Below are 25,647 nucleotides of genomic sequence, written 5' to 3'. Positions count from 1 at the left end.
GTCATTGTGCCCATTTACACAGCCTGGAATTGTTTTACTGCCTAGAATTGTTACACTGCATCATTTACTGCCTGAATGCACCACTGGCTATATACTGCCTGATTGTGCTGCTTGTGCTGCCAAAATACTGCCTGCCTGACATTGTGTTGTTTGATTCACATTTGCCAAACACATATTTTGAACACACAGCCAAAACACTGCACAAATTATATAACAATGCAACACCACATATTTTCTCCACATTCTCAAATAGCCATAAAGACTTGACATATATTAAACAGAAGGGTTTACAGCACATATATTACCAAATCAATCCATGGTTCTAGTACAGTAGGGTTGACAGCACAAATATTACCAAAATCAACACATCAAGCATTCCTACTACATCAAGTTTGCTTCACTGCGTTCCTATTACATCCATCATTTCAATTACATCATTTCATAAGCAAAACAAACACTCCCATCAGAACTAATATGCCTTGCCCTATGTTGATCAACACAAGAAGTTGCATCCACTTAGTTAGTTTATCCATCTTCCCTTCATCAACCCTGTCAGCTTCACCTGCTGCTGCTATTGCAACTGGGGTTGCAACTTCTTCATTGAAATCTAATTCCATTCCTTCTACCATTCTTTGGTAACTATCATACCACTTGAAAAACGTGCAAGCATCTGGAACCTATGAAAACAACAATACCAAATAAAATTAACTATGCATTCTGAAATTCCAACCATCTCATCTGAAATCAAATTAAGAGAATTCACTTACATATTGTTCATTCTTCTCGCATTTGAAAAACACCCGACCACCTTGCCTCCAGGATTTGCACTCCACTACTGCATTCCCACATCTTGGGCACTTCACAAGAGAAAGTCCACTGGGACCAAGAAGAAAACGAGAGAGTTGGCGCCCAGGACTACGAAAGGAACTACCTTGGGACATGTCCTCGCTACCTTAAGCAATTCTTCTCTCTGATGCCCGCGACGAGCTTCGGGGCCTGGGGATGGACGGCGGCTTTGTGCGTCAACTCCTCCTCGACCTGCCAGCTAGCCTCGACTAGCCGGACCAAAGATGCACGGCACGGCGGCGGCGCTCTGCAACGGCAAGGAGAGAGAGAGAGAGGCGACCGAGCGCACACGGCGAACACACGGGCTGGCTCAACCCCCTCTTGCTTTCAAGACCCGACCGCAGGGGCAATTCCGTCAGGTCAACTCGCATAGAAGGGAAAATCATTTCGAAAATAAGCAAAAGGAGGAAAATGGCAAAGTGGCAAGTGCGGCGCGCTTCATCCTGGCATTTTAGCGAATCCTGTTTTCGGGATGGCATTCTGGCGAAGCCCAGTTTTGAACGTGGCTTAATGTCCATTTTCTCTTTGAAAACAAGGCTTCGTTCGTTCCTGGGCGATGCAGGGGATTGAGAGAGAAAAGTATCTCGTTTTCCGCGCGCACGCTTCTCAAACTACTAAACGGTGTGTTTTTTTAAAAAAAAATTCTATAGGAAAGTTGTTTAAAAAAATCATATTAATCCATTTTTAAAGTTTAAAATAGTTAATACTTAATTAATCATGTGCTAATGGCTCACCTCATTTTGCGTATCTTCCCAATCCCCTTCTCCTCAAACACACCCAAAGTTGCCAATGTGACAATTCTGAAAATAGTTCGACCGCACATTCATGGTTAGATCTGAATATCTGATATCTTTCTCAAGAAACAATGCCTGGAACTGGAACCTGAACATATAAAAATTTACTAGTAAGGGTGAGATATATATATATATATATATATATATATATATATATATATATATATATATATATATATATATACACACACACACAGAGTGAGGGGGGTGTTTAGATGTCACATCGGATGTTTGGACCCTAATTTAGAGTATTAAATATAGACTAATAAAAAAACTAATTTCATAAATGAGAGCTAATCCGCGAGACGATTTTTTTAAGACTAATTAATCCATAATTATCAAAAGTTTACTGTAGCATCACATTGTCAAAATCATGGCGTAATTAGACTCAAAAGATTCGTCTCGCGAATTAGTTCAAGCTTATGGAATGGATTTTGTAATTAGTATATGTTTAATATTCCAAATTAATGTCTAAATATCCGATATGACAGGGACTTGAAATAAGTCCCTGAAAACCAAACAGCCCCAAGAAGGAATTCGAAGACAGGAGACACTGAAGTCTGAACCTACCTGCATGCCATACACAGCTATCTATCAGATCGATTTGGTAGCTTGCCTACCGGCCACCTCGACGAACGCTGTTGATCTTACGGGGTAATTTCGATACTATATGGGCAAATATATGTTACAAGTACTATCAATCGATCTGGTAGGTTAATATGACTTTGTTAGTTTGTTAGGCTTGTGGATGAAAGGATAATGGATGCAAGCAACCAAGTACTAAATCTTCTCAATAAAAGAAAAGAATTGCTACATAATATTGCCCCATTCTAAGCAGAAGGATGCATGGAAGACATCAGAATCTTATGCCGTAAAAATTCAGAAAATTTTTAGATCAAGCCATCAAATGCCTAGTTTATTTTTAAGACTATAAACATACCTGCTGCATACACACCGGCGATTGCACATTCTTCTTTTTCTTTTCTTTTTTTTTTTTGAACCGAAGCCAGGGTTAGCTGGTTTATATTAAGCAGGGTTTTACAGTTTGAAATAGATAAAACCAAAAAGAACTAAAAAAAGAACGAAAGTATCAAGAAAAAACGAGTAGTCCCGCAGATGTTGATCTATCGGGATATTCTCACGATATTGGTGCCGCACATAATCTACACATTTATCTCATCTGTTATTTTGGTCATTAGTTGAGGCAATTGAGTCTTCTGATTACGGAACGCTTTTTGTTTCGTTGGCACCAGATTCCCCAAGCCACCATCATATAAACTAATTTCATTGCCTCAGTTTTATGTTCCCCCCTTGGATGTCCCATTGATCCACCAGTCAAGGAGTGGCTCATCACCATCATGTTATTTAGTACCTCACATCCTAGCCATCATGAGATCTCCTTCCATACTTGCGTACGAAGGTGCAATCCTTGAAAAAAAAAACTCTTGTCCAGTTACAAGGTTTAATTACATAGTAAATTTGACCTAAAAAAAAAGTTGTCTGGTCATTGATGGATTTGCAGCCGATCTGCTATCCAGATTTTGTTTGTAAGAGAAGCCATGCAAAGTTTTTGTATTTTGATGGTGTCCATACTTTCCATATCAGCTTTGCAGTTGCTGAAACAATCCTCCCATTGAATTGTGCCATGTATGCCGATTTTGCTCTCTAAATATCGTTATTCGTCCATCGCCATTTTATGGTGTCTTCAACTCCTTCAACTAAGATGAAGTTGCTTCTTCATATATGTAGGAACATGCAGGGTTCACCTTACCGTTTTGGGGGGGGGGGGGGTTACCGACCCCCCGCGGTATGGTGGTTACCGCGGTAACCGTGCGGTTACCACGAAAAACCGCACAAATTTCGTTTCCAAATTTTTGAATTCAAAATCCACGGTATGGACACGGTAACCGCACGGTTTGGTACGGTAACCGCGGTAAGAGGACGGTAACCGCGATATGTTGGAACTGAAATAAGAAAAATGAAAAAAATAATAGAAAAAAACTAAAATGTGAGTATTTTAGTTAATTAAGATGTGGTTATACAACAGAAAAATTCGGCATGACCTACTCTATATTGTGGAGTTCAAATCAATACAATAATTCATAACATTATAACAACAATAACAATCATCAATCTCACATTTCAAAGCATAACGATGTCCACATGTAGGTCCAGAATAACAATACAGTCCAGAATAACAATATAGTCCACAATAACAATAGAGTCCACAGTATAATGTCCACGATTACAATTCTAGTTCGAATGAAAGGAAATAAACAAGGACATGCATAGCTACGCATTCCACTGATTATATGCCATATTGTACTCCTCTGTGGACATGAGCATCAAGCCATGTGAATGTAGCAACCCCGCCTTGTATTCCTCCCAACTTTGACCTGTCCATGATGATGTTGTTTGCCACTGAGCGTACAATTGAGCATACCACTAAGGCTCTTGCCATTCATACACCCATGTAGTAGCAGGATAATCAGAAGCTTGGGGACGGTTGTACACATACGTTGGATAGCCACTTTCAAAGCTAGAGGCACTGAATGAGCTAGAGCTATCCTGTTGTATGTCACTGAATTGTTGCTGTTGTCGGACTCCCGGTGCAATGGTAGTTCGTTGAGAGCTTGGAGCACCATGATCCTGGTCCTGAGTAGCATGAGTGAAGTCGCCCTCACCTGCAAATCAAAAAATTGAAAGAAAATTATCCAGTACTGAATTGGAAGATGAAGGTTGAAATTGCAACTGAATTATATCACACCAGTGAATTGAACGGGGCTGTGGTGATCTGATTGTTGGGTGTGACCCCTAGGAGGCATATTAGTAGTGCCTTGGCCTCCTTGACCATCGTCGTCGCCGTCATCTGTTTCAGTTCTTGAGCTACTATCATTGGACTCTTGGTACTCTGGGCTTCCTTGGGTCTCTTCATCGCTATCAACACTAGTCGATCGTGGACCCTTGCCCTTTACCTTTTTAGATGGACGTGCTTTTGGCGGCTTTCGAGTCTTCCTTTTCCCAATATGAGTGTCACCTACATTCGTATCAGCCCACTCAGCAATACTAGAAGCTCCCGTGGTCCTTCGCAGGTCATCCAAGTTGACTAGGTCAGACACAAGTTGACTAGGCAGGGGAGCGTCACTCTCAGCTGAATCTTCATCTAGTTCGGGGCAAGCATTAGAGCGAGCATTGTCCATCCAGGCACTGATATGATTGTTAGTTTCATAGAATGAGAGGTCCGCTAATCTTTGAAGGGGATCATCGTCCTCCACCCTAATTTGGGCATTTGCTTGCTGAATTCGAAGGCGAAGGTTGTAGTTCACGTACACTAGCTTGTTGAGCTTCTTGTGGGTAAGTCTATTACGGACCTTCGTATGTACGAATGCGAATGTGCTCCAATTCCTTTCACATCCACTGGAGGAGCAACATTGACCAACCAAACGCAACGCAAGCTTCTTCAAATTCGGCGTGTCTGAGGCGAACATAGACCACCATTGTGCTGCAAAAGCCAAGTAACATGTCATTTCATAATTCTGAATACATCAAGATCAATTAGATATATCATAGTTCCATGATTAGAAACATACCAGGTGAAGTTTTCCCATCTATGGCCATCCTTCTTGCTAGTACCCTCCCAAATTCACCCGTCTTACGTCGGTACATCTCAACCTCCAGCAAAGCGGCGGCAGCCGTATCGATATCCATCATCCACTCGAATGCCTGTCGGAGGTCTTGGAAGACAGTAGCACTTGGAGAATACGCGTAGTGCGTCCTAGGGTTCAATGCGGCAGCTACAAAACATGGCACAGGTTAAGTAAGAGTTACATAATATGCCATGTGGATTATGTTATGACCAATATTTACCGGCATTGATGAGATTCTCATTGGTTAGGTCGTGCATCCTTCTGTTCACGATCTCCATGTATGCTTCAAACTTGTCCCTTTGATTCGCAAAAAGACTGTCGTACTCCATTTTGAGCAACTGATATCTCAAAAGTACCTCACTCAAATTGGGGTTCTTGTCCTCGTCAGCAAACCGAAGGAATGAGTACATAGGTTGGACAGAATTCACTACTGCCTCTAAGTTCTCCCACCAAGACAGACTAGATAGACATGCATGTGCATATCTACCTTCCAAAGTCCCACTAAATTTGCTTTGCATGAAGACAGAGGAAGCCATCCATTGCATGAAAAGATCTCGCTTCCTAAGGAAACTCTGGAGAAACATGTAGTTTGTTCCGAACCTTGTAGCATTCCACTTAACCAGTTCACCACCTATAGCTAAGACCATCATAGCATGCAACTTGTTATGATTGTATAGCCATCTGCAAATTTTCCTAGCACTCTCAATCACCATTTCGTGGTCTGGCATTTTCCCAACCTCCTTAAGCATCAAGTTAACTGTGTGTGCCACACAAGGTTGCCACACAATTGTCTTGTATTCTTGCCGTAGTAGTCTGCACGCCTTCTTGTAGTTAGAGCCATTGTCAGTGATAATTTGAACAACATGCTCCGAGCCTATTTCGCGTACCACCTTCCTTATCTCCTGCATTGGTAGATAACATAATAAAAATTAGTCCATGCCCCTAACACTGACGATAACAGGTGATGAAGTAATTTGTTGCATGAACCATACATACCTTCAGCACAAAGTTAGCATCCTGGCTTTGCCCGGTTGCATCAATGGACTTGTGGAAAAACATTATTCCATTGCAGTATATCAGAAAATTGATGACCGACATACTCGTCGGACCTGTCCAAGAATCACACATTATAGTAACACCGTACTCATCCCAATCCTTCTTGAACCTATCAAATTGCTTCTTCGCATCCTTCTCTGTAGAATCAAGATATTTTCCATCTATCTCGTTACCAGTTGGAGAAGGTACACTTTCACCTACAATTGACGTATGAAATAAGTAGTGCGCAATGAGTTAGAAAAAAAGAAGTTCCTTAATAGATGCATACGTACCCCACTTTTGTGTCTCCCGAACGGCGCTCACAAAGTATGGATTATCGGCGTTTCTACCAGGAATGCCGGCGGTAAAGAAGAACCTTGCCCATGACTCACCAATGGCTTGCCTAGCTTGCTTCCCTTTCTTTGTGAAGAATCCTGTGTCAATGCGTGGCTGCACAGGGGCCTTGGCAGATGCTAGGTTGTAATCTCTCACAGCAGGTGACTCCCTATGAGACGTAGCCCTTCGTAGCATATTGGTAATTGGGTTACTTCTACCTTTCCGTGCCTCCGGCTGAGCGGATCCACTCCCACCGCCATGCTCATAAGTGCCACCACGCTCCTCAACATCCCTCCTAAAGTTTTCGTCTTGTCGTGAGGCTGCAATGGCTGCTTCCATTTGTTCCTCCTCGTCGGCATCACCTGTTAGGTCATAATAGTTGACCCTTGCTGCTTCAACCCTTCTTCCGCTATCACTCTTACGCTGGTCACCTGCATCTTTTATCCTGTCCAACTCACGGCAGAAGAACTCACGGACATCCGGAGGCACTGAATTGCAATATGTAACCCCCTTCCCTCTTGCAGCCAAGTGTTGCTTTAGTCTTGTTGCCCCACCACCGCCCCTCTTTGTATGGCAATACTTACAGCGCCATCCAGGTGGGATATTCTCCCCGTGCTCCCACACAGGGTCCCTACTATCTGACATCTCCACCCTGTATCAAATGCATGAGAAATTATCACTGCTAATTATAAACATACCTCCCATTATGCAATAATACGACGTAATTATATGTACACTGGTAAGCATGCATCCAAATTCTTCCATACTATGACGTATTTAATTTAACCTATATGTACATAGACCAAAGCAATCAAATATACTTCACATGCATGGTTTTAGCCAAGCACGGGCAACCAAATGCCGAAATAAACTCATATTCCCAATGTATTTCACATGCATATTGGTAAAAATATGTTCTATTGACCTAAATCCCTAAATATGTCCATGCATATCACAGTAAAAAATACCATACCACGGTTCAAGCCACGGTAACCACGGTAGGGTGGACGGTTACCACGGTTTTCACACGATTACCGCGCATACGTATATCGTCTCATAGATTACGAAGCCGACGATAACCGTACAAAACCGCACGGTTACCGCTCCTAACCGCGCGAAAACCTTCAAAACGGAGGGATTACCTCTTGCCCGTCGACCCAGGCGGTTACCGTCGCGTACCGCGCGGTTACCGCCGCTTACCGCGCGGGAACCGGCCTCGCCGGCGCAGAGGCGGCGGATCTGGCGCGGAGGCGGCGGATCTGGCGCGGGCGCACGCCGTCGCCCCTTCGGTCCTGAGCGCAGCTACGCGAGAGAGGGGAAAAACGGTGGGATTCGCCAGAGAAACGAAGCAGAGGCTTCCAAAGATATTTTCCTCCCATTGTGGGCCTTATTGGGCCTCGTGAAGAGTGCATACTTGGCCCATTCCATTTAATCTTTTTTCTTTTTTATAATTCACAATAGGTTTTGCGCTCAAATTTGAATTTACCTGCATCTTTTTGATGAAATTTTTTCACCATAACAACATACAAAACAAGCTTTACATCCATGATTTTTTTTTATTTTTTTCGATTATTTTTCAAATTTTTGAATTTGAGCAAAATTTGCCCAAACCCTACCGCCGGTTTTCGTTACCGACCCTCCACGGTAAGCCCGGTAACCGCGGTTACCGCGCGGTTACCGGCGAGAAAGTGAACCCTGGGAACATGTCGAAGGGTGCACCTTCTAACCCACATTTAAAAAGATGTATACCAAAGGCAGCTCACTAGCCTGACTAAAACGGCAAGAATCTGACACTACGAACATCAAACTTTTTACAGCATATAGTATTTTTCAGCTTTTCAGGTCCTCACTATACAAACGATGAAGTCGACATGTTCTAATCTGTCAATGCTATCATGATTTGATTAATTCCATGACTGTTGCATGGCATCTAATCAATTAGGGGAGTTAATGAGGTCTGCTTTAAGATTTATGGTCCTGTAGAGAGGGAGATGAGGTCTTTGCAATATAATTTCGTTCCAAACAACGTAACCAAACTCCTGGCTAAAACAACTCTATTTGCACAGTAACCCCACTGCCACACATCACAGATTTACATATCTCGACGGATGGATACATATGCCTCGGCGATCTTAGCCCACAGAAACCGGGAAGTATAGATCTCAGAGCCCCGGGAAAATCTGGGCCATCCACGTGTCCTCCCGTCGACCACGAGCCGAAAACGACGCTCTCACGCTGGTGTCATGTAGCTTTTTTTTTTCCCATTTGGAGAAACGGTATCTCAAAAAGCATCTCCCGACGTCGATTCCCAGCATCTCCTTGTTTGATCCCCAATGATGCCACTCCTGTAGGATCTCTGCCTGCCCTGTTACGGTTGACAGCTAATTACCTTGATTCGTTTGTGTGTTTTACAAGTACAAACCTGAAACCTCATGTTTTGTGTAGCTAATTAAGTAAGGGATAGCTTTAATAGCTCGATTTTGAGCTATATGATGCTTTGCTATATGTTCAAGAAAACCAGTGGCAAACACTTCATTAATGCCATGCTAAAAGACACTAAACATAAGCTATTACTAGTTTACTATTATTACCTCATTCCAAAATATAACAAGTTTTAATTATATATCTGAATAAGTGTAGTTGTTTGATAGCCATCTATAACACGGTCTTTACCTACTTTTTTTGGTTTTATCACTAACATGTCTACAAAACACTTAAATGGCCGTTGCTTAAAACAGAGTCATCATCCTGTGTTCAATAATCAACTTTATAGGTCTAATTTTGAACTAAAAACTTGTTTATAATCCCAAGTACCTGCTTACAAAAACTAATAAATCGCCGTGCAACTTTTTTAAAAAAATATAGTTAAAACAAAATGAATGGCTCAATGCGTGCACTTCCATTCGGAGACCTATATATAAACACACGCACACACTTATCAGTTCTCACCCAAGCCTACCCTCCTCAAAGACCAAATCCTCCTCTCGAACAACCGCCGGAGCCAACCACCGCCGCCGCGCCACCGCGCGCCGGAGAATATGGAGCTCCTCGACATGGTGCCCGCGGACGCCATCGCGCTCCGCCTCTACTCCCTCCCGGCGGCGGCGGCGGCCGTCGGCTCGCTCTGGGCGTGGCTCGTCGCCGCCCTCGCCGCCGCCGTCGGCCTGTGGCGCATCCGCGCCGCCGCCGGTGTCCGTAGCGCCCTCGTGGACGACGACGACTACAAGCAGCGCAAGGCGAAGCAGCCGCGCGGTGCTCTGCGGCCTGCCGGCGTCGGCGAGGCACGGCCGGCTCGCGCCGAGGCGGCGGAGTCGGAGGCGACGACGCCGACCTCCCCGAGCGAGCCGAGCACGCCTTCCAAGGTCCGGTTCACGGCGTACTACGGCGGCGAGGGGGACGGCGCCGACGAGGGAGTCGTGGACAGCGTCAGGAGATGCGTGGACAACGACGGCGACGGCGAGGGGGAGACGCCGACGGCGCCGGTGAGGCGGACGGCGTCGGGGAGGAGGAGGTGGTCGACGACGACGACGACGACGACGGCGCCATTCATGGCGACGCCGTGGGAGGAGAGGGAGATGGCCGTGAGGAGGAGGGGAGACCTGGGGTGGTACCGCCACCTCGACATGGCGGCGCTCGACGGAAGCGTCGTCCGGCTGTGGGACGGCGAGGTCACGGCGGCGTCGCCGGGGCGGCGCGGCCGGAGGGCATTATCGGAATTGCACCTCTCATTGTAGAGACATGGCTCAGTGTGTATATTGTGGTGTAGGACTATTGGATGGTTATTACCATGGTTGGTGTATATGACAATTTTGCCCCTGGGCTTGTCATACCCTAGCAGTATGGCTGAGGGGTAATGGCCCCTCGTATGAGGACATAAATGGAAATTTGGCAAATGCCACTGGTTATCCTTTGCTTCTGAATTCCAATTCCAAATTTTTACACTCTGCCACTTAATCCTCATTCCTTTTCTTTCTCTGAATGTTTATCTGATAACTGAAGCTATCCTTCTTAATGCATTCATGGTTTAGCTTCTTTTCTTAATTATTTATCACCAATTAGTTATTCCCTATTGATGATCATTTTTAATGAAGTCTGCTGATAGAGAATGGTTAGACTATGCATGTAGATGAACTTGCCAAATGATATAATCTGCTTATAGATTCAGATAAGACTGTACTCTACTCTAAGAGGAAAAAAATTATTTGGATCAATTAACATAAGCATCATGGTTGTTTGGTAAGGACACCAGTTGACACGGCATGATTTGCAGATAATATTATACAATTATGGTGATGTGTGGACCAAGCCGGCTTATTAGTTCCGCAATTAAAGTTGCTAAACAAATTGGCTGCCTTTTCCCAACTGATCAACTCTGAATGAATTTAGTGAACCACCTTGGAAGATGGTAGTGGCAGGCAATGCTCCATGCTTTTCTCTGATCATCTCTAGAATAATAAAACATTTTAAAGAGCGAAATAACAATGTAGCACCAGACAGAAGTACAGTCCAAGACACGCATATTATTGTGTTCGAGAGAAATGTGGCTATGATTTTTTGAGGTTAATTGTCCTTATTTGGTGTTAAGCTATGTAAGCACTTCTTTTCTACAAGAAAAAGACAAGTAGATAAAAATCAGTGATAATTGCATTAGTACTAGAAACACTAACTTTATGCCTATATTCCAAATTAGATATGAAATCCGACAGGTATTAATTCCATTTTGCTGATATCCCGGCACAATCTATAGCAGGTATCACCTTGATTTTGCCATACCCTCTCAAGGCTCAAGCCTCAATTACTCATAATTTTGGTGGTGGAGGACAAAACAACAACATGGGTTGCTTTCCATTGGATATAAAAGTTTCGATAATAAAGTAAATGATTTAGTAATAGTGGTCTGAACTATTCTAGCATGGATTCATAATTAACTGATAACGACGGGCTTGGAACCTGGGCTATAATTTAAATTGATGTTCTCCGATTGATAGTGATATATGTTACAACGAGTAATACCACGAGAATATGCTTCACATATACTTGGAAGTTTAACTCAACAAAATGATTGTTCAGACTCGGGTTTAGGTTTATTCTAGTGAAGATGCAAAGCATCTTTCAGATTCAGTGTACATTGCAGGAGGCAAATTGAACTTGGATTCACTGAACAAATGTGGCATATCTACCACTTCTATTGACTGTCCAAGAAAACTTTGATCCTGAAAATTGTTCGGACTTGGAAGTTGGGACCCAAAACCTTTTTAAGTTGCAAAGCTAAAGTTAGCAACAATGATAGATATACATCGGTCAGAATACTGCCAGGATAATCCGCAAAAGTTAGCAACATTAATGATAAATATACTATTAGAATTTGGAGCAGTTGAACGTCAGGTGAGGATTATTTTTTTCTGAAAGAAGTCATCAGACGAGGATAATAACTTTTCTCAAGTATATGGGTGCAAACAAACTAAAGCCATATACAACATCATACTGCCATTTCTTCAGGCAACAAACTAAAGCTATGCATTGGCTTCAGAAGAAGAAGAAGATCAAAGGAGAGGCAGAGTTCAGTTGCCGAGTTGCTTTCGTCTCTCGTATCATATCATTCCAGTGGACAAATCGATCGGCAAACTGCCGGTATGGCGCCCGGACGACGTCGGTGTCTCGTAGCAGATGTGTGGTCACCGGCTCAAAAAAAAAAAAAAATTGTGTGTAGTGCACTGTTCTTCAAAAATCTGAATAGCAACAAGCCAAACACGCCTCGTAGTTTTTGAGAGACAAACTTCCATTATTCGCCGCATCGTTGCCTACTCCAGATAGCAACTTCTAATGGGCATGTTTGGTCAGGGGAAATTTGGAGAGAATTATATTCCAACATTTTACTATTTACTGTGGATTTCCTATGTTGGAAAGAAATATCGGAGGAGATTTTTTTCAAAAATTTCCCAAATAGGAGAAATTTGCATTCATTGGTATAGATGGCCAAAAGGCCCGCCCGGCACGGCCCGGCCCAGGCACGGCCAAGCACGGCCCACCAGCCATCGGGCCAGCACGGCCCGATCGTCACTTCGTGCCGGGCCGTGCCAGCCCATGGGCTGCGCCTCCCGCCCAGGCACGGCCCACCAGCCGTCGGGCCGTGCCGGGCCGGCCTGAAGGCGCGGGTGGCCTATTGTGTCTTTTTCTAAATAAGTCTATTTTTCCGTCCCTCCTTTTTGGGCTGACATATATATATATATATATATATATATATATATATATATATATATATATATATATATATATATATATATATATATATATATATATATATATATATATATATATATATATATATATATATATATATATATATATATATATATATATATATATATAGTGAAAATAAGTCTATTTTTCATCCCTCCTCTTTGGGCTGACATATATATAGCTAAATAAGTCTATTTTACATCCCTATTCTTTCGACCGTGGCATACAATATATCTATTTTTACTCCCCAATGTTTATGTCTAGGGCCTGGCTTGCGGCCCATCGTGCCGTGCCGACCCGGCCCAACGTGCCGGTGGAGAGGCCTAGGCACGGCCCGGTGGTCGGGACGGGCAGGCACGGGCCCGACCCCTGACGGGCCGTGCCGTGCTTGGGCCAGGCCAAAACGCCGTGCCGTGGGCCGGGCCATCGGGCCTCGGGCCTTTTGGCCATCTATATTCATTGGCGACTCGTGTTGTTTTTATTAAAACAAAGATGAGCTTATGTCCTTAAAAGTCTTCTCTTTTCTTTTACTATCTAAAAATTGCCACAAGTTTTTGAGCGAAAAACTTTCAAATGTAATAATATTGTTCTACCATAACTATACTACAACTAAAATATAGCTTGTATATAAGTATTTTTTAAAAATATGCAACTTCTTATGCATAAATCATAGAAGTTATAATGTACAATTATGACTACTACGTTGTAACTCATTGTAACTACGTAATATAGTTATTGTAACTCACAATAACTAAAATGTGTCTAGTGTAGCACAAATCTTGGCGCATCATCGTACGGTCGAAAATTCGAAAACCAGGGAAGGAAAAAAATTGTAATTTTTCTAGCAAATCCGTCTTTTTTTTTCTTTTCCGTATCAGGAAGCCCAACCCAGTTTGGGCTTAGACGTCATATCTCCGGACGAGGCCGCGAAAGCGAACAGGCGTGCAGCCCAAGAGAGCTCGGAACATGTAGACCCAATGAACCGGAGGTATTACGATGAACGTACATCCCACAATGTCCTGTACAAGAGTATGAATCTTCGGCCACGAAATCTCCCCAACGTACCAGAGGACATGGAGAGAGGGGGAGGTTAGAGGAAGAAGAAATAGCCCTGACATGTAGGGTTCACATGGGTCTCACTCGCCATGTCGGCTGAAACCGAACACTATACTGCTTAGGACCTCAGGTACATCGGTTTTACAAGTTGAAGGACACGTTATATCTGGTATTGCTGTTCGGGAACGTAATTTAAACTCGGTGTCAAGATAAGGGACCAAAGTGAACTTATTCCACGTGCGGCCCATTGAGCCCAGGAACGGTATTGCTGGGCACGTGTGGCCCAAGAACCTTTTTCCGTTGTGGGCCCACTGGAACACTTCGCGTGGCTGGCCCACATTGTGCAACTTCCTCCATCCCTGCGACGCACATGGGCCGGGCCGAAATCACATAGGCCCACATCGCAGGGAAGAAGATTCACACAGGCTTTCACATCACTGGTAATGGTTGCTGCCGAATTTTATTGCCAACTGGAGCTTATTAGCTGCTGAATACTAGCTGATAGAGAGGATGTTTTTTTGAACGGTGCATGGTACTGTAAACTATAATTGTAAACTAAACTATACTGTGTAGTGTATATATCTGTATGATGATGTCTATAGCGAAAATTAGCAACGCTTTTTTACCCTGCATTTTCCCCTGCTTGTTAATTATATATAAATCGCTATTACCTACCCTGTATACTGTGTGCTCCTTTATATATACTATATGTACAGTTCCAGATCAGGAAGAGAGGTCAGCTTTGCTTTGCTTCTGTGCAAAAAATTTTCTTCTTCGTCTTCGTCTTCTTTAGTTACCGTACCTAATGCTATGGAGATCAGGAGAAGCTATATCCTTTTTCTTTTTACTTCTATGAGAAATTCAGAAGTACTCCTTGTGGAAATGGAAGCGAGTCCCCGTCCTGTGGCTCATCTCGTGGGACAGGGTCTTCAGCTCCTTGGCTAGCGTCGGCGCGCCGCAGTAGAAAACTCCTGCGTTTTTCGTCAGAAAACCAAACCATTCGTGTCAGAGAATTTTCGAGGAACACATGCATATTGATCATGCCAGCAATTGATGCAATTGGATAGGTTTACTGGGAGAGAGATTTACCAACTGTTGAATTGGGGTGCTTGGAGGCAATCCTGGTGAAGACTTCTTTCCAGTTTGGTCTTGCAAAATGTGTCCTCACCTGTTGAGTACAGAGTGGATGTTCAGTTAACAGAATCTACTTGTAAGAGGAGACTCTGTATCTACTTCTCCTTTAGATCTTTACCCTTGTGCCTGAGACGATGTCAACACCATGCTTGGCATGGTTCAGAGCTTGCACCATGGACAGCAGAGTTGTCCGCGCATCGCGCTCCTCGTAAACGCTCGTCAGATAATTGTGCAGCTCTATCACACCCTGGTTCAAATTGAATAACGAGTTGATCATGAACACTGTCAATATACTGCTGGCCTATCAGTAGTCTGAAAATACGGATTGATAGCAGTATTTCTCCCTGCATTTCCTACCTTCTTGTCCATTTCAGCAACCTCATTCATCACTCCTTTGAACCACTCAAATGACAATGGCTCCCGGGTAACCCAGTAAAAATGTGCGCGGCTTGTTCTGTATGCCCTCTTCTTGTTGCTACTTGCTGTTGACACACTGAAGCTGTTGGCACTGTCCTCAGATCTACTGGTCTCCATTGCCAAGTCCTAATAGTTGTGCAAAAACAATGTGAGCTGGTATGAAGCAGAAGCATGTTAGTGGTAGAAATGGCAACAGCATAGGATGGAGTAATACCATCAGCTCTTCAGCTAGCTTAATATTGTTAAGTAGGTCCCTCAGGATGCTGATGAATGGTGTCGCCCCGATCCCGAGGCCGACAAGAAGCAGCACGTCGTAGTTTCTGAAATCCTGTGCAGGGGCGCCATAGGGACCGTCGACGAGCAATCTTGGTAAGCTGTGATATATAGAACCAAAAACAATTTTCAGTTTATTGTCTTTCAGGAATATAAGGAAGATGTCATGGAAATGGTGATGGGCTGACCTTCTTGGTTCTGTGGCGCCTAGCTCGCTGAATGAAGCTCTTCTGTTAAGGTGTGGCGAGAAGTAGTTCTCGACGAATATGCGCTTCAGCTCCTGTGTCCAGTCTCCGTTTGTTCGGATGTGAACACTGAGGTAGTCATCTCCAGGAGCTGAAGTGATGGAGAAGGGATGCCTGAAACAAACACAGTGAATCAGCACTTGAATTACTATACTATAAGCTGTGAGTAACTCGATGAGAACCGGTGAATTAATGGAGAGTTGTACAAACCATTCGAAGGGAGAAATTGTGGGACACTGAAGAAATATGTACTGTCCACTTCTATATCGAAATCCGTAGGGCTTTGACATTGTTATGGTCAATACATTTCCAGGTAGAAGGCAGACCTGAGCGAATCAATTTACATAAGAAAATATGTCTTTAGATTGGTTTCATGTAGTAAACATTATGGTAAATGAAAAAAAAAATACTGTGCACAGTATTTTCTCTTTAATCGTGATAACTTTCAATTATAAGGTTAATATGCTTAAATATTCCTTTATTTTACATTACTAAAATGATTGTAGCACTCTCGAGAAATGTTTCTTGCAACACAACGTTTTAGGATACCTTGGGTCAAAATTTCAAAAGTTTAGCTGCCTATATTATTATTCTAAATATTTATATGTGACATAGGAAAATGACATGTTAATATTTGTCTTGAAATTAATATTATAGCTTACCCTAGGTTTAAGAAAAGCATTAAAATAGGATCAGTAGTAAAATCATGTGTTGGGGATTGGGTATGTAACACAACCCTTTGTGACCAGAATCTCCGTAGAACAGAGCCTAACAAAAAGTTGCTACTATGTTCCTATACATGGGAGCACTGAAGACAGAATAGACTAATCGACAATTAAGCAAAACCGTGGACCTCAAAGACATGAAAGTCTTTAGAGAGCGACATGCATTTTCTGAAGGACCGAAATGTTCAAGTAAGGTCTATTTTTATTGTTGGTGAACTAGTAGTGGCAATATGACTTGTATCCCACAATGGCACAACATTCTCCATTTCTCCTTTACTTTCAACAAACAAAAAACCATTCTACTGCTATCACCAAACCTGCACTCTCCACTCCATGTTATTACAATGATGGATCCAAGACTTTGGAACTCGTAATGGATCTCTAATTAGGATCTGTGCAAGTTGTCTATGACAGCTCCTTTTTCTATTTTAATATTTACACTGGTCGATTAATCATGTACTAGGCAGTAAAGTAGATCAATCAGCACTAATGAAATAGCATAAAACTTTTTAGAGGTGCAGAAAAGTCAATCAATTAGTATTAGAAACTACAAAAAGTTTATGCCATTTACAGTTACCAAATTACCTTCAAGATTTTGACAGCATAAGCATTTGACCGCAAGGCTCGTAGCATCCTTTCACCGACATACAGCATCAATGGAACAGAAATGTACATCCATGTCTGAAAAAAATGCAACAAGATTCCTCAATGTTAAAGCTCTGCGTTGTTCCTAACCTGAACTTCGCCTTTTATTACACAAAATTGTTTGAAAAGAAAATTTTCCCACATGATATCATTCCAAAAGAGATAAGAGAAAGATAAGCTGCATTAAAATAACAAATTGAACCACTCGTTTTGGCACTTGGCAGCTGTCAGATTCTTTGGTGCTTCGAGAATTGCACAATAAAATGTGTTTACATCGAATATAATATATAAAATTATACTGATAAACATGTGGACCGACTACCATGTGCGTTCTGGAGACCAGTGTGTACTTTCTGACAAATGAACCTTCTGTATTGTGCAAATAGTACTAGGCATTCTGTTAATCTACAGCAGAACATACATGTTTGTCAAATAGGCCAAGCTGGCTCTTGACTATACTAGCAAAACAATTTTAAAAATTCGAGAATGCACCTAATCAAGAGGATTTCGAACAGCCTTTCCTCATGGATAACTGCATATATATATGACACCTCAATTCAGCAACCATCACAAAAAAAAAGAGACAAATTGGAACCATGAAAAACGCACCATAAAACGCCCATTCCTCTTGAATGCCAGGTGGTCCTCCTCCCATCCAACAAAAAGAAAAGTTTCATAAAAGAACTCAAAAAAAAAAAAAAAGTTCATGCCACAAGCTGCCATGAACTGCACGGGAAGTTTCACTGTCAAATTCTAGGGGCAGAGATGAGATGGCGACCAGTGCAGGTCACTCTTTCGCCTTTCACTAGCTAGACAGCCTCTTTAATCGGATCCGATCCCCTATAGATGCCACTGCCACCACCCCATGATCTCCTTTACAACTAAGAGCCTCTTGGCCCCTCCTAGATCAACATAGCACGGCAATAATTCTCGCCGTCTCGTACGTCTCATCACCACATGTGACAAGGGACACGAACGCATTAAGCTTCACATTTTTAGTCGTTGTTAAGTGGTGGTCACTGATCAAGAAAGCTAAGTAACACTACTACTGCTGCTGCTGCTAATGCTGCTTAATTAACTCAGGGAGTTTGGTGAGATGGCAATGGGCACCAAGCTAGGCCGGCCATAAAATTTAGTGGCCATGATAGATAGATAAAAAGTCTTCGAGGCATGGCATGCATCCACATGTAGAAGCAGCCAGGAGAGTAGTAGCAATGGAGGTGACGAGTTCGTGGCAAAATGTGAGAAAGCTAGCTGCATTAGGCCGGTTGCAGTAGGTGAGCTGGATTATACTAATCGTGGGGGGCATGTGATTAAGGGTCAAAGACTCAAAGCACAGTGGCAAAGAAAGGTAGTAGTACTACTAGCACCAGCAGTAGTATACTGTTAGAGTAGAAACAATCAAGCAAGCAACCAAACAGGAGAAGTTTCATGCTGAATCCATCATTGTAACCTTCATGGTTAAGGCAAGAACTGAAAGCTCGTCGCTTGCAGATTTGGGCTGTCTCCTGACGAAAGATCATGATGTGACCTAGTGGTAAAAATCATTGTAACCGCCTACCTCATGTAAATGTGGGGTAAAGTTTGCTGGCTTTTGAGCTTTGGATGATACTACTACTATCCATTAATTATTCAGACATTCAGTGAAACAATATTGTTCAGATTTCAGAGATGGATGACTAACATCGGTGCTCCATTCTGTAAAGCAGGAAGCATTCACAGCCATTCATGGCATTTAATAGATCTAGCCTGTCTATGATGATTATATTGATTAGTCTTAGCGATCCCCACCTATTTTATCAACACCCAAATCCAAATGAAAATGCCCTGTAAAGCAGTGGCAACTAGATCCACCAACAAATGTAGGACCATGATCAATAAAAATCCGTTAGTAAAAGTGTTTCATCATCGTCTACTACGTCCAGTGTTGGATTAAGCTTACGCAGAACTGACGCCACCTCTCAGCAAGTGCGTAGTAAGTTTCCATCGTAACACTACGCGAATATATTATCGTCATAGACACCCTGACTTTACTATCAAACTCTAATTAGTACTATTTTTTATCAATCAAGTTGTAGGCTTGTAGGTACTTAAAAGACACAAATATTACTTGTAAAATAATTAGTAAAACATTCCATATTTTTTATGTTTTGAAAAATATTGATATCAAACTTTTATAATTTTAACTATCCGTAACTTTAAAATTCTGGTTTAAAAGCATTAGAACAATAGATTTTTTTTCTTATAAAGTACCTTGTGGTTAAAACCACACATACATATCACCACGCCAGCAAACACATTTCTCTACTAATTAAAAAAGAAGGTCATCTTCTTTCCACCCCTTTCTCCCACTTCGTACTCAAAACCAATTCCCTCCCGTAAAAACTAATTTCTAAAAAAAAACAATGTAAAAACTAATCTACCCACTCTGTCTAAATCCTTCTGCTAAACTGAATAAAAGAAGATGTTGCAACACACGAGCTTGCAACAAAAGTTGGATGAAGATTAAGATTTTCGTAACTCGCTTTTCAAACTGCTAAACGATACGTTTCGTGCGAAACCTTCTATATGAAAGTTGCTCTAAAATATCATATTAATCTATTTTTCAAGTTTATAATAATTAAAACTCAATCAATCATTCATTAATATCATCTCATATTACGTAAAAAACTTAACATTTATATTTATCTTCATGAGAAAAAGAACACCACGTTGAAACAACGGTATTATTTCTGTCATTTCTGTCTTGACATGGCTACATGGCGGCCTGGAACGGGTAGGTACAAGGGGCCGCAGAAACAGCACGGCCACCTGGCGACCTTGGAGACCACCGGCAAACTTACATTTATACACACGTCAGGGGAAGAGGCTCTAGAGTCTGGACGACTCGACTCGTACTCCGCCAACACATGTACTCCACCGTGACAACTCACAGCAACTTCAACACTGGAGTACACAGCTGTGGACCGGTCTCGACCTGCCCCCCCTACGCCGCTGCCTACCTCGACACGGCCTATTTATGATCAGGGACACAATCACACAACTACGCCATCCTTGACCATCACGAGCAAGACACAGGACAGCACAGTAGGTCGATCTGGTGCCCGGCTGGCTAGCAACCACGGCGACTCTGCACTGCACAGGTCACCTAAATAATCTGACTATTTTCTTTTCGTACTTACAAAAAATAAATAGAGCTCTTTTAAGGCAAAAAAAGATTTTTTTTCTCGGTTTGACTTTGTCTCGACTCACTCTCTCAAGTCTCAAAAACATTCCTCTCTTTTCTTTTTGGGCACCGTTGCTGTCACGAGTCATGTTGTCACTCACTGCAACGAGAGGTAACGAACGCTTCTAGAGGGGATGGCAACATAAAGCAGCAGAGGAAAAACACCCTGAAAACGCCCCTTCCCAAACGAAAGCGAGCCCACCGGGTGGACCCCAAATGCTTTTGCACGCGCCGCCCGGACCAAACAGAAAACCGTCACCCTCACCGTTTTAAAAAAAAAACCCAAAAAATCCGTAACGGATTCAAGCAAAAAAAAGGAAAAAATATAAAATAATTGGATATTTTTAAGGATGTTTGTGATGGCACATACCGTTTTCAAATACCAGCGACGGACGAGGAAGAGGAAGTACCCATGGGCGATAAGAAGAGCGTAGACGATGCCGAGGAGGTGGTGGGAGTACCAGAAGGCGTTGAACCCCGCGAGGCGGTTGAACGGCGAGGGGAGCCGCGCTACCGTGGGGAGGACGGTGGCGGCTGCGCCACCGCCGCTGCCACCCTTCTCGCCCTTGCGGAACGGGTGGGTGGCCAGCGTGAAGGAGACGGTCATGAGCACCACCATGGCGACCCCCGTGATGCCCTCCACGCCCGAGAGGAGCCCCACGTAGGTCGGCTTCTCCGGCCCGAACGCGTCCGCCACCAGCCGGTACTCCTCCGGCCCCGACGCGATCAGCCTCGGGAAATCGCACGCCAGATGGTTCCCCGCGTGCAGCGTGATCCCCACCACGATCGCCGTCGCAATCATCTGCAACAAAAAAAATTATTTGTTACTATTATCTTTACATTTTTCACCATTTACAAATAAAACAATAATATTGTTTTGTTCATAGTTCTACATGTCATCCTCAAGAAACTTGTAATTCTTCGATTTGAGTGTGTTTAGTTACCAGAAGTTTCTAACACGGGGACATGGGTGGGTGACTGGGTGTCCACTTCGCAAGAGGTAGCTTGTCGGTCTCTGGACTAATTTTGACCCTTGACTTTTGGCGATTACTGAACAGTACAAGTAGAACACCGTAGTCGTACCATGTGTGGGGGCAAGGGATCTTCTGCGGCGACCGTGGATTTTGGCAGCAAGTAGTAGTAGAGCAAAATGATAGGGCGGGCAGCATGTAACATGGGAGGGGGTAGCTGACCAGTGCGACATGGGACCCAGACAGCCGAAGTATACAGTACGCTAAGCCATTCTACTCCTCTCTCCACTCTCCAGGGATAAAAAGTCTCGAGCTACCACATGGGAGGCAAAGCGCGGAGGCCAATTTCACACGGGATCCCGGAGAGAGAGAGCCGGTGGGCTCCACGTGGCCGGCCAATCATTGCCCGCCACGTTACCCCTCCAAACATGACGCACCGCCGACGACGGCGACCGCTCAACCAACCGCCGCGTCGCCGCTGTATCCCGGCGACAGTAGCTTCTACTCCATCCGTTTCAGGTAAGTTTCAGGTTACGAGAGTCAAACTGTTTTAATTAAAGTTTTAAGTTTAATTAAATTTATAGATAACTTTAACTAAAATTAAAATGTTTTATAAAGAGAATATATACTTACCAAACAGTAGCTTCTACTCTATCCGTTTCATGTAAGTTTTCAAACTGTTTTAAGTTTAATTAAGTTTATAGATAATTTTAACCAAAGTCAAAACGTAAAGTATATACTTACCATACATAGTAAAAAAAAAGAAAAAAAGAACAAGTGAAGAGAGTTTAACCGCATGACACGTTACACACTTACTCTCCATCCCATTTTAAATGCAGTTATAAATTTATGTACTCCATCCATCCCATAATATAGTAACTAGGACTGGATGAGATATTTTATAGTACTACCTCTATTTTTTAATAGATGACGCCGTTGACTTTTTCTCACATGTTTGACCATTCGTCTTATTCAAAAAATTTACGTAATTATAATTTATTTTGTTATGAGTTGTTTTATCACTCATAGTACTTTAAGTGTGATTTATATCTTATACATTTGTATAAAATTTTTTGAATAAGACGAATGGTCAAACATGTGAGAAAAAGTCAACGGCGTCATCTATTAAAAAACAGAGGGAGTATAACGAATCTGAACATATTGACGGTATATCTTACTTGAAATTTTTTTGACCTATTTTTAAAATATTTAATAAACTTTTTAAATTAGATAGACGATTAAAATTTAAATATCTTATTTTTAACCTATTTAATATTTTTTTTAAATATAAGATAGATAGTTAAAATTTAAATATACAAATTCTGACTGTATTTAAAATGGGACATACGACTGTATTTAAAAGGAGACGGAGAGTGTTATTTAGGCGGGAGGGGATTTAATTGAATTTACCTTGTGGAAGGTGATGTTGTCGTCGAAGGGGACGAAGAAGCGGGCCCAGGAGGAGCGGAGCCACGTCAGCGTGTTGCGGCAGACGGGGAGGAGGACGAGCGCCATGTTGAGCTTGAGCGTCTCGGCGGCGCCCTTCGCCGTCGGGAGGCAGTACCCCATCACCCGGAACGCCGGCGTGCGCCGGTACTGCACGAACTTCCACACGAACAGCGACGCCATGGCGGCGAACCACAGCGCCACCACCCACGCCCGCCGCCAGTTCTCCTCCGCCGCCACCCTCACCCTCGCCGCCGCCTTCCTCACCCCCCACCCTCCCCTCCTCCCCTCCTGCTGCTGCTGCTGCTGCTGCCCCCCTCTCGCCGCCACCGCCGCGTGCGCTCCTCCGCCTGTTGCTGCTGCCGCCCCCGCCGCCACGGCGGCGCCGCCGAGGTTCTGGCTCCACTGGGCGCCGCTCGCCGTGCTCAGCGGCCGGCTGTAATTCATGTAGCTGTCGCGCTGGAGCAGCAGCGCCTCCAGCTGCCACAGCTGGCGGACACAAACGAGGAAGACGACGAGACACGTGTCATCACGCCGGAGCCCACCAAAAAGACAAAGCTCTAAACATATACGTACACTATACGTATATACGTATACGGCCAAGAGATAGAGAAAAAAAGAAAAAAAATAAATACGCATCAGTGCACGCACCTCAATGTAGCCGAGGTTCTCCGGGTCGAGCTCCTCCATGATGAGCGACGCGTACTCCTCCGCTTGCTCCTTCAGCTTCGCCAGCTTGTTCGCCGACGCGCTCAGGACGATCAGCTGCGAGTGACAGTTAATTACCGCAGTAAAAAAAATGGAGAATTGGTTAGTGATCGGATTAGAAATTTAGGCAACTGGGTGCCCACAGGAAGAAGCTTCTGATGATTAGTGAGAGAGAAGGTAAAAGAGAAAAAGAAAGTTTAAAACGTGTTTAAACAAAGTCACCTCCTGTACTTCCTCCCTCGTTATCCTCCCATCCACGTTGGTGTCCACCCTGAATTTTGGGGCCAAGAACGCAACAAGAAGCATTATCAAGAATCTGTGACTACCACAATGGGCATCGGGATTCGGGACGGATGGATCGATTGATCCGTTACGTGCGATCCGGTGAAAAAGAAAATGTAAATTTTGATGGGGGGAAGGGGGTAGAATTCGGGTTGAGTACATACATGTCGAAGAAGATCTGGAGGCGCGCGTCGAAGCTCTGGTCGGAGATCTGGAGCCAGAAGTCGTAGAGCTCCTCTCTGGTGATCCGCTCCAGATTCTGTCGCCGCCGCCGCGCCAGCGCGTCGAAGATGCCGACGGCGAACTCCTTGGAGTCCACCATTCCTGCGGGTTTGATAATGGGTTTCAATTGATTGAGATGGGCATGCGAGGCCAATAAACGTCGCGATAATGGTGGATAGGATCATGGTGGTGGTGAATGGAATTGGTGGAATTGTGTGTGTTTGGTGTTTGATACCGATGCATTCGCCGAAGTCGTCGCGGGAGAGGAGGCCGTCGCGGGCGAGGGCGTTGAAGCGGTCCTCGACGCGGCGCCAGAGCTCGGCGGCCTGGACGGTGCCGGTGGTGCGGCTGATGAAGCGGAGGCCCTTGAGGGCGCGCTTGGCGCCGGTGCTGGAGCGGTTGAGGCGGGCCTGGATGCGGCGGCGCTCGCGCGCCGCCATGGCCGCCTCGCGCTGCAGCTCCGCGGGCGTCGGCGGGCGCGGCGACGGCGAGGGGGACGGCGAGCGCAGCCACGCGAACTTCTTCCGTATCCGCGACGACGTCGACGAGCACCGGCTCAGGCTCCGCGCTCCCCCGCCCCCCTCCGGCGTGCGCAGCGGCGGCGGCAGCGGCTGTGGCATCTGCCCGCCGCCGCCGCCGTAGAGAGTGGCGCTGGTGGGAGTGACGCTGCGCACGACCATGGACTCCTCGTCGAGCTCCAGCATGACCTCGACGAGGTCCCCCTGGTCGGCGAGGAATGCCGGCAGCATACCACCCCCTCCACTCCCGGCCGCCGCCGCCGCCGCGGCGAAGAACTCATCGCCATAGGCGGTGGTGTATGACTCGTTGTCGGAGGTGTCGGTGTTGGTGGTCTGGTCGTCGGCGAGGTAGTCCGCGATGCGCCTATGGCCACTCCGCCGCGCGGCGTTGCTCCCGCGCGACGGCGTCCACATGCCCGCCGGGGCGCCCGCGCCCGCGCCCACGCCACGCCGCGCCCGCGCCGCGCCACGGGAGTGTCTGTCTACAAGGGCAAAGCAAGCGAGACTGCGAGAGAGAGAGAGAGCAACGCGACGCGCGGTCGTTGGTTGCGTTGCGCGTCCTTCCTTCCCCCCCCCCCCCCCCCCCTACTAGGATATATACTAGTAGTACTAAATACGTATAATGCGACTATCCCGTGGGCGCGGCCGCTGCCTGCGCGCGGCGCGGTGCGGTGCGGAGTGCGGTGATTTCGTCTCCGTCTCGCGCAATCGCGCGGTGTTTTTCTCGTTTTTCTGCGGGGTTGGTGCGGGGAGAGGCTCGCGTCCACGGCTCGGCGCGCGCGGTTGGGTTGGGTTGGGTTTTTGGCTGTGGACGACACGCGAGAAATGAGCTCCGCGGGACACGAGTGCGTGCGGTGACGACTGATGACTGACGAGACGCG

The 25,647-nt window shown here is 44.7% G+C and overlaps 3 protein-coding genes across 3 annotated transcripts; 1 reads left to right on the top strand and 2 right to left on the bottom strand.

Annotated features, from left to right (window-relative positions):
• Positions 1-434: 434 nt before the first annotated feature.
• LOC107278859 (uncharacterized) lies at positions 435-7,303 on the bottom strand. Its single transcript, XM_015755719.3, has 7 exons — positions 6,616-7,303; positions 6,284-6,540; positions 5,508-6,189; positions 5,231-5,434; positions 4,408-5,142; positions 4,110-4,324; positions 435-677 (listed from the first exon to the last, which is right to left on the bottom strand). The coding sequence occupies exons 1-7, from the start codon at positions 7,301-7,303 to the stop codon at positions 435-437; spliced, it is 3,024 nt and encodes a 1,007-aa protein (XP_015611205.3).
• A 2,191-nt stretch (positions 7,304-9,494) lies between these two features.
• On the top strand, positions 9,495-10,597 carry LOC4347159 (uncharacterized). Its single transcript, XM_015755529.3, has one exon. It carries the CDS (start codon positions 9,697-9,699, stop codon positions 10,390-10,392), a length of 696 nt encoding a protein of 231 aa, XP_015611015.1. The 5' UTR covers positions 9,495-9,696; the 3' UTR covers positions 10,393-10,597.
• Positions 10,598-14,388: 3,791 nt separating this feature from the next.
• On the bottom strand, positions 14,389-25,334 carry LOC4347158 (respiratory burst oxidase homolog protein E). Its single transcript, XM_015756954.3, has 14 exons — positions 24,484-25,334; positions 24,191-24,350; positions 23,967-24,015; positions 23,688-23,801; positions 23,001-23,525; positions 20,990-21,421; positions 17,334-17,429; positions 16,234-16,349; positions 15,967-16,137; positions 15,720-15,879; positions 15,446-15,631; positions 15,207-15,335; positions 15,044-15,122; positions 14,389-14,925 (listed from the first exon to the last, which is right to left on the bottom strand). The coding sequence occupies exons 1-14, from the start codon at positions 25,178-25,180 to the stop codon at positions 14,816-14,818; spliced, it is 3,024 nt and encodes a 1,007-aa protein (XP_015612440.1). The 5' UTR covers positions 25,181-25,334; the 3' UTR covers positions 14,389-14,815.
• Positions 25,335-25,647: the final 313 nt, after the last annotated feature.

This window comes from Oryza sativa, chromosome 9 (genome assembly GCF_034140825.1).
Source record: "Oryza sativa Japonica Group chromosome 9, ASM3414082v1".
NCBI lineage: Eukaryota > Viridiplantae > Streptophyta > Magnoliopsida > Poales > Poaceae > Oryza > Oryza sativa.
Note: the sequence above shows the minus strand (reverse complement) of the source record. Positions and strands in the feature narration are given on the sequence as shown.